Source organism: Eretmochelys imbricata, chromosome 7 (assembly GCF_965152235.1).
Source record: "Eretmochelys imbricata isolate rEreImb1 chromosome 7, rEreImb1.hap1, whole genome shotgun sequence".
In the NCBI taxonomy this organism is placed as follows: domain Eukaryota; kingdom Metazoa; phylum Chordata; order Testudines; family Cheloniidae; genus Eretmochelys; species Eretmochelys imbricata.
Genome location: NC_135578.1, coordinates 37,073,142 through 37,092,982, shown reverse-complemented (window position 1 = coordinate 37,092,982; position 19,841 = coordinate 37,073,142). Strand labels below are relative to the sequence as shown.

General features: G+C 43.5%; 1 protein-coding gene across 1 annotated transcript in view; it reads right to left on the bottom strand.

Annotated features, from left to right (window-relative positions):
- EFCC1 (EF-hand and coiled-coil domain containing 1) overlaps nt 1–19,841 on the bottom strand; it is an 84,705-nt gene that overhangs the window by 17,043 nt on the left and 47,821 nt on the right. The window contains 1 exon segment of the mRNA XM_077822927.1: nt 2,467–2,612. Within this exon segment, the coding sequence (XP_077679053.1) occupies nt 2,467–2,612 (146 nt within the window).

Genomic DNA, 19,841 nt, shown 5'->3' with positions numbered 1-19,841 from the left:
CAGATCTTAGATCCATTAGTAAAGATCTTTTCACTTATGCAAATGTGTTCCCATGGGAGACCTGAGGATTTACACCCTCTCTCAGCTCACCTCCACCCCACCATAAACAGCCTATGTGAAGGCCATCATCTTTCCAGCAGAGAACTGGCTGGGACACCACTTACAGACTTTTAAGTGCCTCCCTTCAGTCTGTTTGAGAAGATGTTGATCAAAGCGTGGTCTGAACTACCCATCTCCTGAGTGCAGTTGAACAACTAGTCTAAGGCTGTGTACACACTTCAGCTTACCTTGGTATAAGTTACCTCACCTGGGTGTGAATAAGCCACCCCTCTGAACAACACAAGTTACACTGACCTAAGCGCCGGTGTGGACAGTGCTATGTCAGTGGGAGAGCTTCTCCCACTGACATAGCTACCGCTGCTCATGGGGGCTGGAGTTCAGTCAATAGGAGGACTCTCCTGTCGGCTTAGAGTGTCCGCATTAGCAGTGCAACAGCAGCATCGCTGCACCACTGTAAAGCTCTGTAGTGTAGCTGTAGTCATGGGGCTTGGCTACACTTGCACGCTAGAGCGCATTAAAGCAGCCCCAGGCACCCTAACTCCTGAGGTATCCACACTGGCAAGGCACGTAGAGCGCCTGGACTCTGCAGCTAGAGAGCTCCTGATAATCCACCTCCACGAGAAGCAAAAAGCTTGCTGTGCTCCGGCTGAAACACCCGGGTGTCAGTGTGGATGAGGTGTTGCATTACTGCACTGTGATTGGCCTCCGGAAATGTCCCATAATCCCCTGAAGTCAAGTGGCCACTCTTCTCATTGTTTTGAAATCGGCTGCAGGCATGCGGATATCCCCTTTCAAAGCGCCGTTTCTCACAGCCAGCATGCTTATCTGCTCTGGGACAAAGCAAACCATTAGTGTGGAATGCTGCTGTTGTGAGTGTGTGTGGGGGTGGGGGTGGGGAGGGTCTGCCACTCTCTGAACTTAGCAGTACAAGACAGTGTGCTGACGCTCTCTGCCCCCCAAAACACACGGTCTCTCCCCCCACATACATGCAACACGCTCCCTGTCACACTCCACCCCCCCCCACCGCATTTGAAAAACACGTTGCAGCCACTTGCACACTGGGATAGCAACCACAATGTTCTTTGTGGGGTTGCAAGAGCTGCTAATGTGGCCACGCCAGTGTGTTTGCAGCTGACAGTGTGAACACACATGGCAGCGTTTTTCCTGCTGCAGTCTCCGAAGGCTGGTTTAACTCCCAGCTCTCTACATCTGCAAGCCAAGCCCTAAATCTCTCACATGACAGTACAGAGCCACTGTCACAAAGCAATCAGATCAGGTCTATGCTGGCCGTTTTGTTGTATTCAACTCAAATTAAAAGTACAGAGATGCCTTTAGAAAATCATGCTAGAAGCACTTCTTATTACCACTCCCCTAACAGACACCCATATGCACAGCTGCACTCTAGCAGAACAAAATACCTGCTTTTTATTTTATAATCCAGGACCCCAATGACATCTCTCTCTGTCTGTGGAGGGCATTATTATATCACACTTCCAGGCCTACACTTCAGAAGTCAAATTTAGCTGTTCACCTTCAAATCTCTTCTCAATGGATTTCTTCTGTAGCACAATTTCTTGCTCATGGTTAATTCCTAAGCAGCCTGACATTTGTCTTCATTTGCGTGTAGCTGTGTCCAACACCACCAAGAGAAACTCAAGCTCTAAGTTTGCAATTGCTGTCTACTTGGCATATAAACCATTACCAGGATCAAGGACCTTAGGATAAGAAGGCAGCTTTCTTAAATGGCTCTCATCATTACAGCATGTAAACGAGCCAACAAAGTTTGTCATCCCATCCGGAGTCCCTATAATTCTTTTCTCTATAGAAGTCCAGTGGTATTCTGTGTAATTATTCACTAGCGCCAGTCTTCGGAGACCTGTTGGCTTTACGAGACTTTCAAACCATAGTATGTGCAATCCCATGGGAAATTGCAACAGAATGGCATGTTTATAGCAGTAGTTAGCATTACATGCTCTAAACCAGTTGGATCATTCAAAATTAGATAGGGGATAAGGTTGTTTTCAAAGAGTATGTGGAATATTAACTGTAAATGATTTTTTTGGAGCTGATTGTAACTTAAAGTTCCCAGGTATTATTCATACAGAAGCTAGGACCACTTACTAATAAGCAAGAAAAAAAGTCACTCTGGTTCCAGTGAATTCTAGAAATGAGGTGATTCTTTCGAGTGTTAGTTACAAGTGACATGTTCAGGTTTTTAATAAACATAAGACATTTTTTGAGAGGAAACTGACTTTTTGTTTAAGGTTTCAAAATTCATTAGAATTAGTCCGTGGCTTCGATTGTTCAAAATCTTTAACGCAAATATTAGTTTGTCTGCTGAGAATCTGACACATCATTGAGGAAATAAAATAACTAGGGATTCTGCACTTAAAGGATTCTCTATACCGTTCTCTGACATCCCTGCTCCCCCAGTGGGTGAGCTTCGATCCAGTTGCACAGCAGATAAACAGTGTCTTCCATCCAGCAGTGCTGCTCCTTCTTTTTGCTTTGTGCTGCCTCTTGAAGGAAGCTGAAGCTTCAGAACTTCTGACCTGGAGAAGAAAAGGCAAAAGAAGGTGGACGTTTAGTAAACTTCCAGTAAACTGGGTGAATGTGCCCAGCAGAGGCTGCTTTGCCCCATTAACCATTCTGCTAAAATGAAATTGTTCAGATATACTTCGGAAGCACAGGGGCATCTGCATTCAATGCCTATTAAACATAGCCCTCAAGGGTAGTTTTAAAAGACTTTATTAAGAATCAGAGAAAGATGGAATTAAACTATTCTTGGACTTAGGAATTAATTATTAAACAAACATTACTTACAGCTTTTAGTTAAAATTCAAGACGACTCTAAAACACAGTCTACTTTGGTCATAAAATCTGCCTTCTCCACTGACACTGATTATGTGTCTGATTTTCCAGTGTGGAACTTTACTCAGGGCAGCAAATCCTGTATTTGGACACTTATGTTGGTGCTTAGATTTATAAATGTCAGTTTTACATGCTTAAGCACTGGGCCAAAGTTGAAATTCACTCTGCTGAGCAGAGTTGGTGCAAGGCTTTTCAGGGAACTTAACCCCCACTTCAGCTTTTAAAGTCAGCACTAAACTAGGATTTAAGTATCTCTAGGTCTTTGTGTGGGGTCCTCTGCACTGGGATGACTGAAGAAGTGTTGTATTAACAGTAATACTTATCATTGCTATTGCTTTTCACAGGTTTAAAACACAAACACAGATAAATTAGACCTCATAATACCCTCATAAGACAGGTATTACCCCCATTATACACGTGAAGACACTGAAGCAAAGAGATTGTGTCTTGTCCTAGAACATGCAGCAAGGCCAGTGGCAGAATTAGAGTTAGACTTTAGTACATTGGGCAGCTAACCTGGTGCTCAGTCAATCTGAACAAAGGTTTTTAGGAAAATGCCTACTGTTCTATCCCTTTCAGGTAACAAAGATGAAGTGCTGTCAGAGACTGAAGTCAAAGGAGGTGCTAGAACAGAGTGACAAATTAAAGACCAAGAAGTCACAGTCAGAAGGTACTTAATGAAGTGGCTGAACTGTTAGCAGCTGATTTTAGTGAGATTGTTATCCTGAAGGGTTGGAAGGTCACAAATGTTGTACCTATTTGTTTTTAAAGGCATTGGGGTGAACCTGATGTAAAATGAAATGGCTGAAACCATACCCTGAAATGGAATTATAAAACATTTAGATGGTTCGATGTAACCGAGAGTAACCAACATAACTTCTGCAAAAAAAATCATGCCTCCCTAATCTGTTTGAATTCTTTGAGCATTTCAACAAAATAAAAAGACAAAGGAAAACCAGTTGATATCACTATAACTTTCTTAGACTTTTTCAAAAATCCTTTGACAAAGTAAAGTGCTATTGTGGATTAGACATTGGATAGAGAAGATTGAAGAACGTCAGACAAAACTAGGAGAATAGGCAGCATGATGGTGGATTACATTCATTGTTGACAAATGCAAGGTACTGTACATTAGAAGGAATACTTCGAAGTACTGGTATATACTGCTGCGTTCCAAATGTATATAATCATTCAGGAAAGAGACTTGGGGGGGTCACTGTGGACAGCAAAATGAAAACTGACCAATATGATGCTGTAATCCCTCCTCCCCCCCCACGTTACAATGTGGGATTGAAATACTGAAAATATTGTAATGCTAGGTATAAATCAGTAGTAACACATTATTCCAGTGGTGAGGGCTATTTAGTTCTGGCCACCCTGCATCCAAAATGATGTAGCAGCAGTGGAATGATGCAATTGTAAAGACTGTGTTTTACTGTAGAGAGGAAATGAATAAGAGGGGACATGACAAAGGTGTGCAGAATAGTGAGTGGTCTGGAGAATGTAATTTAGGCACCCCTATTTACCATCTAAAATAATACAAAAGCAAAAAATGCATGAAATGAAACTCCCCTATGGGCTGATTATCCCATAATACTCCTCTTGAAGGTTTTCTTGCATGTTCCTTTGAAGCATCTGATATTGGCCACTTTCTGAGACAGGATATGGAGCCATGTGGACTGTCAGTGTGATCCATTATGGCAATTTCTATGTTCCAATGACCACACTGCCTCTTTGCTGCTCATGTTCAAGAATTAGGTTCCCATAGCTTTATTTTAAAAAATATATAGCAGGGACCGGCAATGTCTGACCCGCAGCCCGCCAGGGTAAGCCTCCTGGCAGGCTGGGCTGGTTTGTTTACCTGCCGCGTCTCCAGGTTCAGGAGACTGCAGCTCCCACTGGCCGTGGTTCACTGCTCCAGGCCAATGGGGGCTGCGGGAAGCGGCGGACAGCACGTCCCTCAGCCCACGCCACTTCCTGCAGCCCCCATTGTCCTGGAATGACAAACTGTGGCCAGTGGGAGCTGCGATCGGCCGAACCTGCAGATGCGGCAGTTAAACAAACCGGCCTGGCCCACCAGGGGGCTTATTCTGGCGGGCCGTGTGCCAAAGGTTGCCGATCCCTGATATATAGATTTAATATTTTTCACCAGGACGTTTTCTGACTTAAACCATTCATTGCTTCTGTTGTGCACTTTATCTGTTGAGAGATGGTTCACAGCTCACAAAAATTCTTATTTAAATGTATATGAAAGCAAACCAAATCCTGGAGTTTTACTTAATAAGTTAGTTCTCTCCAAATATGTCTGGGGAATGGATTTTGTTCCATGCAAGCTGGAATATTCCTTGCACTTAACACACTCTCTTAAACATATATAAAAAGAAAATGAGAGTAAAACACTTAGAAAATTGGTCCTACTAAAACAGTTTTGTAACCTGATCTTTTCATACAAGTCTTTCAGACATTTCCCACAGTTATATGCATCCACTCAAGTGTTTAGAAACAAAACTCTATATGGAGTAATGGAAAGGCTGGTGCCAAGTTAAAAAGATAAGTATCATGGAGAGCTTTTGTTTAATCTAACACAGCTGCTGTCAGTTTCTAAGAAACTACATCAGTGCTGGCTCCTTGTGCGTGTGCACACTGTCATAAATATAAAGGCAAGGGTAACCACCTTTCTGTATACAGTGCTATAAAATCCCTCCTGGCCAGAGGCAAAATCCTGTCACCTGTAAAGGGTTAAGAAGCTAAGGTAACTCCGCAGGCACCTAACCCAAAATGGCCAATGAGGGGACAAAATTCTTTCAAATCTGGAGGGGGGGGGAACAAAGGGTTTGGTCTGTCTGTGTGATGCTTTTGCCGGGAACAGATCAGGAATGCAGCCTCATAACTCCTGTTAAGTTAGTAAGTAATCTAGCTAGAAATGCATTAGATTTGCTTTTAATGGCTGGTAAAATAAGCTGTGCTGGATGGAATGTATATTCCTGTTTTTGTGTCTTTTTGTAACTTATGGTTTTGCCTAGAGGGATTCTTTATATTTTGATCTGATTACCCTGTAAGGTATTTACCATCCTGATTTTACAGAGGTGATTCTTTTACCTTTTCTTTAATTAAAATTCTTCTTTTAAGAACCTGATTGATTTTTCATTGTTCTTAAGATCCAAGGGTTTGGGTCTGTGTTCACCTGTACAAATTGATGAGGATTCTTATCAAGCCCTCCTCAGGAAAGGGGGCGTGGGGCTTGGGGGAATATTTTGAGGGAAGACGTCTCCAAGTGGGCTCTTTCCCTGTTCTTTGTTTAAATGCTTGGTGGTGGCAGCATACGGTTCAAGGACAAGGCAAAGTTTGTACCTTGGGGAAGTTTTTAACCTAAGCTGGTAAGAATAAGCTTAGGGGGTCTTTCATGCAGGTCCCCACATCTGTACCCTAGAGTTCAGAGTGGGGAAGGAACCTTGACACATGCACACCAGGCAAGTAGATTAAAACGTAACAGAAAAGGGCATTATTTAGAACTGTCTGTTAGGGAAATAGTTGCGTAAAACTGTGCTAAAAAAAATCCTTCCAAGAATAGTGTTGGGTGTACAAAAACGAATGATGTATTTCATTTACGATCTACAGTGATCCTTCGTTTAGCAACAGTTAGCTTTCCTATCAAAATAGAGGAGAATGGTAACTTTCAGAATGGGACCTGCCATTCATTTGTTCTGTACAAAATCAGAATATTGAAGTCTATAACAGTCCTTTTAAAATAAGGCAATCATTTAGGTTGTGAAATGTTTGTGGTACAGCTTTCAGTTAAAATCCAAATGATTTCCATAGTCGTCTTTTTTTCCCCCAGATGTTTTTCACAACGTTCAAGTGCAGGGCAACACATCAAAGGCATTACTTAAAGGTTTCTGTTGAAAGGCTTTTTTAAAATAATCGCCTGAGAAAACTCAAACTAAAATGTTGTTATTTTTCCAAATAGCTAAAACATAACTCTCTTTAGAAGTCTGAAAAAGGCTTCTCGCCAACCCTCTGAGCAAGAGGAATCAGCAGCATCTATAAGTGAATCCAGGTTCCCCCACTGCCCTCTTGACTGCATAATAACTATTGCTAAGCTTTTTAAAAACGGCTAGTGATTCTGGGTACCTCGCGTTTGGGCCATATCTTGACTATGGATACGTTAAAGGGGTACGGTTTTCAGAAAGTTCTGAGCAACCACATTGTGAAAATCAGGCCACTTCAAGGTTGGGCCACTCTATTTTGGGCACCTCAATTTTTTGGGTGCCCAATTTACCAGTCATTTTTGCAATGATGGTCTTTAGTACCACTGTTGTAAGCTGTAGTGTGCTGGGCCATTTGCTGTGGAATGGAGTGTTTTTTGTTTATAAGGGATGTATATTATATATTATTTTTCAGAAATGCAACCTTTCCCTCAACTTTTAAACAAAAATAATCTAGGACTCGATTCTACAAACACTTCCTACAAAAGCTTCAGTGGCAGTAAGCACTACATCTGGTAGTGTTTGGAGGATTGGGCCCTTTTTTGGAACAGTTACATGATTTGGGCTTGTCACAGAGTAGCTGGTCCCTGAGAATAGACCAGGCCTAGCTCCTGTGTCACAGCCAGTGAGCTCAAGTGAGCTAATTAAAGGGGGGCAGGGCTATAAAGATGTGCCAGAGGGCAGGAAGAGGAAGAGTGATTGGGGCAGCCTGTGTCTGGGGGAAGAGGGCCTGTGGTGGGGCTGTGGAGCAAGGGGCTAGGTGCCCTGAAAGGTTTCCCTGAACTGGACCCATTGTTCCTGAAAAGAAGCAGAGCTGGCTGGGACTGGAAAATTGCCAAAAAAAAAAAAAAAAAAAATTGGATCATCAAAAACCCTTGGGAGGGGAGTCTATGAAACCCTAGGGTAAGCTAAAGGACTGTTTTGTTTGTTTTTACTTGCTTGTGTTGGGACAATAAGCATTCCTAAAGAAGATGGGGTTGGGCAGCATGTGTTTGGAAGCTGGGGAGAAGCCCTGCCCTGTGACATACGGTGGAGAATGTGGGCACTTTGATCGGGCCTTGATACAAAGGAAGAGTGAAGTGGACCTTTGGTGCCCAGTGAAGAGAGAGCCCCACCTGCAATACTGAGTGACCCCACACAGTTTGGGAGCTAAGGGGAAAAATGGAGGAGGTGATCTGCCTGTTAGTAATGGGGCCGCAGCAGCAAGAGAGCTGCGATACAGTGGCAACAAGAATTGCAGCAGCAGACTCAGGCTCTGCTCATGCAAATGACGGTGAACCAGCAGAAATATCAGGAGACACAAATTGCTGCACCACAGAGATGGTAAGAAGCCCGCTTTTAAGAATGATTACATAAACAGTTGGAGCAAGAGACACCAGGGAACATGGTTGGTGATGGGACTGTGCAGTGGCTGGGCCTGGTGAAGTTGGGACCAGAAGATGACCGCAAGGCCTTCTTCCAAACACTTGAGAGAGTGATGAGGGCAGCGAGCTGGGAGGAATTGACATGGGCAGCCTACCTAGCACTGTTCCTGATGGCTAAGGCATAAGCAGCTTATTGGTAAGCAAGTGATGATGAACAGGTGAACTCCTAATTCTGGACCAATTAGGGTGGAATCCAGAGGCATATAAACACAGATTTTGAGTTGCTTCATTTCTGTGAGGAGGACAACCATGGGTAGTGGCCCAGAAGTTATGTGACCTTGCAGCGTGGTGGGTCTGCTCCAAGGACCAGCTCGATAGAAAGGATCATGGATTAAATTGTTCTGGAGCAGTTCCTAAAGGTTCTACCTATGGGAGCCAGAGCAGGGTAAGGCACTTTCAGCTGGCCTTAGTTGGGGAAGCTGTTGAACGAACAGAGTCCTTCTTTGAGGCTGAGGGACACAAGCAGCTGGGTAGTATGGCAAACTGAGGGACACTCCCTATGGGGAAGACCGCAAGTGGCCAAAAGTTGGGGGATACACAAGAGCTCCAGGGGCCCCAGGTAGTTCTACAATTTAATGGAAACACTCATGGGGATGGCAAAGGGGGCCCTCTGGCATGCTTCAGATGTGGCCAGCCTGGGCATTTCAGATAAGAATGTCCAGTCTGTGTGTCTAGGGGTCGGGGTCCATTTGGAAACGTTAAGAGGGCTTGGCCATACGTGTTATCAGTAGGTTGGGAGAAGTGGTGATTGAGGAACTCATAGACTCGGGTTGTAGGTTCACTTTTGTCTGAGACAATGGGGCCAGGGTAGACCAACAAGGTAGACTGACATCTGCTGGTATGCATCTCATGTATCCAGGGTGAGACCCATGTCTACCCCACAGCAGAAGTTGAGCTGGAGGTCCAGGGCCGGAGAACTCAGCTGCACATGGGAGTGGTCAAGGAGCTACCCTGGCCAATAATTCTGGGGAGAGATTGGGTGGGTTTCTCTTCCCTCATGCAGTGAGAAATAGAACAATAGCCCAGGACAGGGAGGGTCTGGGGTTGACTGGAAAAGGAAATAAGAGGCTGAAATAAGGATGGTGAAGGAGGAGTGAAAAGGGAGCATGCGACCATTCCCAAGGCATGCAGGAGCAGTTTAAAACTTGCCAATAAGAATCGGAGGAGGTAAGCACCTACGGGAAAAGATTATTAAACAGTTAGCAGAACCCATCATCAGCATGGATGCATGTCCTCTGGAATGGTGGTTGAAGCATGAAGGGACATATCTTTAGTGCATCTGGCACGTAAATATCTTGCAACGCTGGCTACAACAGTGCCATGCGAACGTCTATTCTCACTGTAAGGTGACATTGTAAATAAGAAGTGGGCAGCATTATCTCCTGCAAATGTAAACAAACTCATTTGTCTGAGCGATTGGCTGAACAAGAAGTAGGACTGAGTGGACTTGTAGGCTCTAAAGTTTTACATTGTTTTATTTTTGAATGCAGTTATTTTTTGTACATAATTCTACATTTGCCAGTCCAACTTTCATGATAAAGAGATTGCATTACAGTACTTGTATTAGGTGAATTGAAAAATACTATTTCTTTTTGTTTTTTACAGAACAAATATTTGTAATAAAAATAAATATAAAGTGTACAGTGCTCACTTTATATTCTGTGTTGTAACTTAAATCAGTATATTTGTAAATGTATAAAATATCAAAAATATTTAAATAAATGGTATTCTATTATTGTTTAACAGTGCGATTAATCACATGATTAATTGTGTAATTTTTTTAATCTCACAATTAATTGTGATAAATTTTAATCGCTTGACAGCCCTAATTTTTATGGCTCCCGTCCTGAAAGCTGGGGAGCTCGCAAAACAATTAGAAGTGATGGGATGCAGGTTACAGAACCCCAGGTACGAGAGAGAGCAACTGGCAACAGACCTGTGGCTCACTCAGGAGGAAGGAGGATGCTTAATCTTCATGATCAATGAATTAGAAACTCTGTGTGCAGACACTGAAAAACTTGTGGGTGCAGTGAGCTCGAAGTCCAGGTGGAGAAGATAAGATGGTATATTGACTGTGCTATGCGAGGCTGAGTATGAGACTCTGGCTCCACTGCACTGGACTCAGAAGAATGGGGATTAGGGGTTTATTTCTGTGAGACTGGGTTAGGGTCCATGGGACTTAGATTCATAGACTTTAAAGCCAGAAGGGACCATCATGATCATCTAGTCTGAACTCCTGCATATTGCAGGCCACAGAGCCTCACCCATCCACTCCTGTAAGAGACTCCTAACTGCTGGCTGAGTTACTTAAGTCCTCAAATCATGGTTTAAAGACTTCAAGTTACAGAGAATTCACCATTTACACTAGTTGCAACCTGTAAGTGACCCATGTCCTGTGCTGCAGAGGAAGGCAAAAATCCCTCAGGGTCTCTAGTAAAATTCCTTCCCTACCCCAAATATGGCGATCAGTTAGAGCCTAAGCATGTGGGCAAAACCCACATTGCTGAACTATACTAGAGTAATAAATCACTTTTGGCTCCAATTTTGCAAGGATTTAGGTGCTTAAAGTTAAAACCTGGATAGAGAGGAGGGTGCTCTGAATTAACAATTGTCATTATATCATTTGCAAACTGGTGTGGTTTCTTTCTACTCCATTTTTCGACATCTCAATGCAAACGCAACTGGCTGCTCTTCCTGCACATTTAGTTGTCCCAATGTGTTCTGAAGAACATGGTTGGGCACCTGACCAAACAATTCAGAATTGGAGAATTTGTGATCTGTTTTTTAACTGTTTGAATGTCTCCCTATGTCTGTGATCCTAATGCCTGGGAATGTTATTTTCAACCATTTCTGTGAAAAAATGTGCATGACTCCCGTATCCTAGGGCTTTTTGATTAGGTAAGGGACATTTGCTCAACGGATGGTTCCTCTCTCTGAAGTTTGCTACTTGGGTCATAAGGACCATAATTTTGTCTCTGGCCCATGCTGATGGAAGCTGTTCATGGAACTTGCAGGACAGAGTAGGAGACTGCTCCAAGCCTTCTCATCGGAGGAAAGGAAAGATTCCCCACTGACTTCAACGGGCACTGGATCAGGCCTTCAGGGCACACTGAAATTCAGTTCCACGAGAACTTTGGTTCCAAGAAGGTCTGAGAAGCCAAGAGTAGCTTCAGACTGTGAAGCAAAAGATCCTCTCTCTGTATGAAAAAAATGAAGAAGAGATGGTAACATCATCATTCCCTCTGGCTCCTCCTCCACAATATCTAAGAGTAGCAATAATGTCAGAGTTCAGTGGAAACAGGGCAGAAAGCTTCTGTTGCTCTGTCATACCAAGGGAAAAGTTTCTGGGCTGTATTGGTCTGCTCATCTCCTTTGCGTCATTCAGGTGTCACAAACTGAGAAAAGCAGCAAAGCTTCCCAGCCGGTGAGCCCCCTGACATAGAGGAGCCACAAACAGGTGTAGAATTTGGATAGTTGGCTCCTACATCAACCCTCACAGGCAATAGGGCATGCACTCTGGAAATTCCCAGGAACCTTCTGTGCTCTCTCTGATTGTGTAATGTGAAATGGTTGGTTTGTTATGTTAAATAAATGCAGGGAAAGTTTTTTGGTTGGTTTGGGAAAATTTGGGAGTCCACCTTGATGGGGGGGAGCCCTTGAGTATTATATGGAACCTTTTCTGAAATGTATTTTGCCTTGGGGTAGGGTTGAGAGAAGCCCAATGAGGCACCTCACAGATCAAAGCAAAAAAAACAAGGTTTATTTTCTCTGAAAATGGGGAGGTATATTACAGGGTAGCTGGTTCCTATAAGTACACCAGCCCCAGTGCCTGTGTGTCAGAGCAGGTGGGCCCAACTGAGCTAATTAAAGGGGGCAAGGCTACACCTGGGGCTATAAACACCTGTCAGAAGGCAGGAAGAGGAGGAGTGATTGGGTCAGGCTGTGCCTGGGGGGGAGAGGAGCTAAATCCTATGGAGGGGCCCTGGAAGGCTGTCCTGGACCTGTTGTTCCAGAAAGGGAGAAGAACTGGCTGAGAGTGGAAGAAGTGCAAGAAGCTGGATCACCTCCCAGGAGGAGAGGCTGTGAAACACTAGGACAAAGGATGAGCTAAAGGACTGTTTGTTTGTTTTACTTGCTTGTGTTTGGCCTGGGGAGGCCACTTGTCCAGTTTTATACTGGACAGGCCTCTTTTTGGCTGGCTTGTCCTCTGTCCAGTACTGGGATGACACTGGATATGGTTTTGTCCAGTATTGGATGCGGGAATGCCTTTTTGAACAGTGGTTCTGCCCCCGCTGGCGTGACTTTGCACACGTGTGAGGTCAGACTGATGGGGGCAGGGTGGTGCACTGCTGAAAATGGCATCCCCTGTGTAGCATGACCTTGCATGCACCATGTATGGTCATGCTGGTGGCGGGGAGGGGTCATGCAGCCGGGGGTGGGCCCAAGCTGTTCCCAGAAGTGCCAGAATGTTGGGTATGTTGGAAACATGTGAGTGGTCACCATAGTTTTGACAATAAGCCTTCTTAAAGGAAGCTGAGTGGGGCAGAGTGTGTTTGGAAGCTGGGGAGAAGCCCTGCCTTGTGACAGCCCCTTTGGGCTTTAGAGATTACTAAACCTAGTTCTGCATTTAAAAGAGTGGCTTGCACTAAGCTGTACATTTGCTGCTTAAGCTTTGAACCTGTAAACCATCGAGCATCTTCCGCTAGTGTGAAAATCTTTTCTCATAGATGTGGGTGAGTGTCGGGCTGGTTAATCGGGAAATGTTGATAGCTATGGTGTTTCATATCTGGAGATCTGGTTTTAATTAGCTTGCAGCCCTATGCACATTCAAGAGCTTACTAGTAAAAATAATTCCTTCCATAAAACTCTGCTCTGTCATGGCTTGGCACTACTGACTGTCTCTGCTTAGATGAGATTCAGGATGAAGCCAAACAATATCTTGTACTCTTTTCCTATAGTTATTACTAAAGAATGTTCTAACTAGCTGAATTTATCTTTAACTTTGTAGTTCAGAAGCTTCTTGTGGACTGAGATTCCTGAGATGGGATGAAAGCATATAGGTATGATCAGGTACCCCCAAATGTGAAGCACCTGGGGGAAGCACAACAGACAAGGTGTTTTATTTAATCTTTCTGCCCAGCCCAGAAACTGCGGGCGCGGGGGCACATCTTTGTTTTGTCATCTTTGGGAATGTCAGCTGTGAAACTAGAAAGAGATGAGTTTTGAGCAGGGGACTGAGAATTAGGCACTTGGGAGTTCAAATCCCAGAACAGACATCAACTTCTGGGGCTTGCATCAAGTCTCCTAACCTCTGTGCCTCAGTTTCCCCAAATGTTGTAAGGCCAATTACTGTTTCTTTGGCCCTGAATAAAAAGTATAATGCCATGACTGACTGCACGCTGCTCTAGAAAGGCTCATTTCCTGATTGCGGGGAAAAATGACAACTCCCATTGTTTCAAGGAATTTGGACTGATTCGAAGTGTGAACCAGGGAGCATAGGTCCATCCATGCTAGTACTTCAAAGCCTTCCATTTTGGTTTCTCTAAAATATCTTTGTCATTTCACTTTTGTTTTGAAAAATTGCTTTTTCTTACCTCCAGTTCTTCCAACTCATTTTACTCATCTGTTCTATCCTCTACCCCCTCTTTACTGTTCTGTACCCCCCACCTCCCAAAACCCCTACTTTGCTGCAAGATCCAAGCTATTCTGATTAGCTCTTCTGTGTCAGATTAGATTGAAGTATCAAGAGAAGCAGCAACAGGGTTGACAAATGGAAATGTCAAATAAATCAGATTTCATAGATTCATTGATTCCAAAGCCAAAAGGGACCATTTGAATCAGGAGTCCAACCTCCTGTATAACACAGGCCAGAGAACTTCCCCTAAATTCCTACAGTGTATCTTTTAGAAAACCATCTAACCTTGATTTGAAAATTGGCAGTGATGGAGTGTCAACCATGATCCTTGGTAAATTGTTCCAATGGCTGATTACCCTCACTGTTAAACAATTGTCTTATTTCCACTCTGAATTTCATAGAATCATAGAATATCAGGGTTGGACGGGACCTCAGGAGGTCATCTAGTCCAACCCCTTGCTCAAAGCAGGACCAATCCCCAATTTTTGCCCCAAATTCCTAAATGGCCCCCTCAAGGATTGAACTCACAACCCTGCGTTTAGCAGGCCAATGCTCAAACCACTGAGCTATCCCTCCCCCCAATTTGTCTAGCTTCAACCAGTCATTGAATCGTGTTATACCTTTCTCTGGTAGATTCAAGAACCTAATTTTTAAACCTCGATTCCCCATGTAGGTACTTGCAGGCCGTAATCAAATCGTCTATTAGCCTTCTCCTTATGTTAAATAGACTCCAGAAGCTCAGTCACAAATCAGGCATGCATTCTAACCTTTTAATCCATTCTTGTGGCCCTTCTCTGAACCATCTCCAATTTATCCACATCCTTCTTGAATCATAGGTACCAGAACTGGACATACTATTTCAGTGCCAAATATTGAGGTAAAATAACCTCTCTACTCCTGTGTGAGACTCTCCTGTTTATGCATAAGAACATAAGAACAGCCATACTGGATCAGACCAAAGGTCCAGTATCCTGTCTTCCAACAGTGGTCAGTGCCAGATGTTTCAGAGGGAATGAACAGAACAGGTAGTTTTCAAGTGATCCATCCTCTGACACCCATTCCCAGCTTCTGGCAGAGCAAGAGCATTTGCCTTTTTGGCCCCAGTGTCACACTGGGAGCTCATGTTCAGCTGGTAATCTACCCTTTCCCTCCAGCCCCCCCCAAAAAAAATTGTTTGAATTTGATCCTGTAATTTGGATTAAATATCAGAGGATGGGGAGAGGGGGTGTTGTTCATTGTTCTGGAATGTCTTGCTAGGGATCCAGCATTACATGTCTGACGGAAGCAACCAGGGCAGGATAAAGGAAAACGGCTCGGTGGACCAATAAACTGAGGATGATGCCCTGTGTCAGGGACCCAGCATGTTGTTCAAGGGACAAGGGGGAAAGCTGAAGACGTATAAAGATGATTTCTCACTTAAAAACTGACCAAAAGGGAGAAGCTATGGAACAGTCTGAGTTGCTGCACAGCCAACTCTACTTTTGAGATCAAAGGGGTACAGCTGCAAGCCTTTTTGTTTACAGAGCAAGTGGGGGACAGCTAATGTTTGCTGATCTTCCTGCAAGGACATATGCCCGGTTTCTTTACAACTGTAGCAGGATGCCAGGTTTGAGGGAGAGTGAGGAAGGTTCTAGACAGAAACTCTGCACTGGAGCAAAAGAGACAGAATGGTTTTAGGGATAACAAAATTTCTTGCTCCCTGTTGGAAGAAAGTGTGTCTTTCTGTGATTCTTTACCATTGCCACATGACCCTGAATTCCCTTAGGGGAGTGATTCAAGTAATGGGCTAAGTTCTGTCTTGATTTCCCACTCCTGGTTAGGCTACATAATAGGACCAAGTCAAGCAATAAAGAAGTGCTTTTCATGGGTGCCTACTCATGCTTCCTAATTCACACTGGTGGGATACACAGCTGATGCCCCAATACCAGCATGTTTACAGTAACTGATGCAGCGCTGAGTGGAAAGGGGCAAGGGCATGGCGAAGCTAGTCAGGGACAGAATAAAGAAAAAACCCTGATCTTATGATTTTGAATCATGTACTTTAACCACTAGACAGTTCTTCTTCTTTACAAGTTCTTTGTCCAGCAGCACAATGTAATACAAAACACAGAACTGTTGTGAATTGTGAACCTGCAGAGGTGTCTGAGCTTTAAGCAAGTGGGACTAAGCAGCCCAACCATGACACTTTGTACTGCCTCATCGGAGGAAGTTAACTTTTTAAAGAGTGGTTCAATTCTTTTTCATTAGTATTCACAAACCATCTAATAGGGCTTCATCAATAGGGAGAGGAGTGAATAAACAACACGTTTGTGTGGGGCAAAGATCACAGGAGAAAGTGGCACTGAAGATTCTTGGGAAGCATTTGTGTACCATGCTGCGGCAAGGTTTCCATAGTGACAGTCAAACAGTCCACATTCATTTTAAGGCCTTTGTACTGAGGATAATGGGCAGCTTGAGAAAGGGAAAATCCAACAGCAGAGAGTTTGCAAAGTGTTGGACCTCAGAATAATGTCTGTGACTAATTGGCTTTTAATTAGTGCTCCTGTCATTGTTACAGAAACTTCTAACTGCAACACAAAGCACATATTTTTGCCACTGACCAAACTTTTAAATTTTTCCTGTTTAATCCGAGGCTGGCTCTAGGGAATTGTCTGGCATCATAATCATAGATTCTGAAATGCTTCAAGGCAGATTCTTAACCATATTGCCTAAAAGAATGCATGTCTCTCTAGTGTGTGTACGTACATAGCAGTATATGTTGATGTAAAAATACAATATAATTTCAGAGGTGGGCAAAAGAGAAGGTATTTTTGATTTTGTAAAGCTAAAATTAGGACTGATTCTGCTACCATTTTATCCAGACCTTCAAAGTTCAGGGATTACACAGAGTGGTTTTAGTTCTGGGCCATCTCTAATCAGGAAGGAACTATACTTTTAAGAGATTATGTATCACCACCATATATTTACAGCTTCTCAACACATATGAAGCAGTTCAAATATCATGGTATAGCTTTATATTAGAGCTAAATAAGTGTGTGGTCTGTCAGGATTCCCTTCCCCCTCCCACACTCTTAAAAGCCCCAAGAAGCAGTGCTTTTCCTTTCAGCCGAAATAGCACAAATGTACCTCCCACAGCGCATCCAGAGTGATCCAAACATTGTTCAGAGGGTTATTAGCTTATGCCCTCTATTCCCTCAGCATGCTGTCCCTGCAGCTCTGCACTCTTCCAAATCCCAGCCTCAAGTTCCTTCCACTTTCACAGCCCAAAGATGGGCAAAAGTTTTCTTTAAACCTCTATTGCATCCCACCCCAAATAAACAAATTAAAACTTTTTATGCTAAGTTTTAGTCTCTTTTAGGGCCAAGTTTTAAACCCCTGAAAATAGGGCAGTTTTGGGTTTTTATTTTTTTGGGTTTTTTGGTCTTTAGCAGAGTCTTTGGTGCAGTAGCTATAATGAGGGAGACCAGATGTCTTGGAATTTTAATGATTTGGGAATAAAACTGTCACGAGGGGAAATTTGGTCTCTGAAATAAGGTCATAATTCTGGGGTGTCTTTGTTATCTTCTGTTTATGATGATTTTCTTGTTAATTAACATAGATTAACATAAGCAGAAGAAACCAGAAAACTCTGTTGTTCAGAGGTTTGAATGGAGTGCTGTCAATAAGGCACAGGGCCACTTTACAGAAAACTCTAGGGAAAATGACCTTGCTGACTGCAACTTTTCCTGCTCAATCATTCTACTTGTCTGCATGTGCTGTCAGAGGAGCAAATGTAACAGGCTGTGCTGCCACACGTAATAGCATAAGATAGGAGAATAATAATGCTTTGCGCTCTCGTAGCTCTCTCCATATCGAAAGGTCAGAGAGAGACTGAGGGACTGGCTCATGTCACATGGGCTACGTCTATACAGCATTTTGGAACAAGCCTCCCAGCTTGGCTTGACAGACTTGTGTCAGCGGGGCTCACGTGAGTGCTCTAAAAATAGCTGAACAGACAGCTCTTTGAAGTTGCGGCTTGGCAGGGAGCTTGGGCCGTCAAGCCGAGGGAGGGGGTTGACTGTCCTATTGGAATTACATTCTTTCCCCATACATATAGGAGTGAGCGGTTGCCTTTATGGGGACAAGCTTAGCCTGGCTCCTGCTGGCTGACCCTTTTGGCTCAAATGTTAGAGTGGCAGCCTTTGGTTCACGAAGGTCCCAGTTCAAGTCTCAGCTGTAACACGCATGATGCCCTCAGAGCAAATCTAGCCACCAGATGGGGTACTCTGTTAGTTGGGCTCTAATAGCTATAACCACCAGCTGGTTAATGTGGAGTCATCTAATAAGGGAGGGTCTTATACTGAACCACTTTGCACAGCATAACGAAATTACAGTGTAGACATGCGTCATTTATTGTCGACAGTAGCATCTGCTAAAGAGCAAAAATGGATTGATTTGAATGTTTCCATCCCCAAAGATACATTGTCCATAATGCCCCTGTCTCCCTTGTTGCAGAAGTTGGATACTGTGTAGTGGGGAAGGCAGGGGACTGCAAGACGAGAGAGGATGATCTCATGCTTTAGGCATTGAATGGCACCCTGGAGAACTGGATGCTATCCCTGTCTCTGCCTTCCAGAGTTTCTTTGTGTTGCTGGACAAGTCACGTAAATCACACTTTTCACAAGTGGTCACTAATTGTATTCCTCTTGTTGTGGGTGCTCAGTTTGAGACCCTGGTGTCTGATGTGCACTCACACTTGCAACAGAAGTCAAAGGGAGCTGTGCTTTGAATATATGAAGTGCTATATAATACTAATTATTCTGAAAAATCAGCTCCTAGGCATGGGCACTTTTGACTTTAATCTCTATGCCTCAGTTCCCCTTCTGTACAATGAGGATAATACCCCCTTGCCTCACAGAAGAGTTATGAAGATAAATTCATTAATGTTTGTGAAGCCGTCAGATACTATAATGATAAGCACCATAGAAAAACCCAGGAGGAAATTAATATAGTTGCTCATTCCATGAGCACCATCCATCCTACACACTGAATGAGGCAGGGGTCCTGTAGGAAAAAATACTGTGTTCTGTAGTTAAAGACTGTATCAAAATGCACACACACTAGGGGGCTGAATTAAGATTGCACAGGCTTCCTTAATTCTGGTATTTCCTAACTTTTGGGGGCTGGAATTTGCAACTTTTGTTTTATTGTAGTTTTATCACAGAAATGTGGAGCAGGAAGGGACCTGAAGAGGTCCAGCCCCAGAACCCCACCCTGCATTGAGGCAGGATTAAGTATACCTAGACAGGTGTTTGTTCTTTAAAACCTCCAATACTGGGGATTCCACAACCTCCCTAGGTAACCTGCTCCAGTGCTTAATTTACCCAAAGTTTTCCTTCATATCTAACTTGACTCTCCCTTGCTGCAAACAAAGTTGATTACTTCTTCTCTTACCTGTGGTGGGACACCATCTTCTTTACAATAACCTTTTACATATTTAAAGATTATTATGTCTGCCTCAGCCTTCTCTGCTCTAGACTTAACATGCCCAATTCTTTCAACCTTTCTCATAGGTCTAAACCTCTTATTTTTGTTTGCTCTCCTTTGGATTCTCTCCAATTTGTTGGCATCCTTCTCAAAACATGAGTGCCCAACATTGGACACAGTACTCTAGTTGAGGCCTGACTAGTGCTATGTAGAGTGGAACAATTAGCTCCCACGTCTTACCTATGACACTTCTCTTAACGCCACCCAGCATATTTACCTTTTTTTTTTTTTTTTTTGGCAGCAGCATAACACTGTTCACTCAGTCAATTAATTACGTATATTACATACACCCTGTGTGTGTGAGACCCCCAGCATGTGAGAGTTTGGCATTGAGGAAAG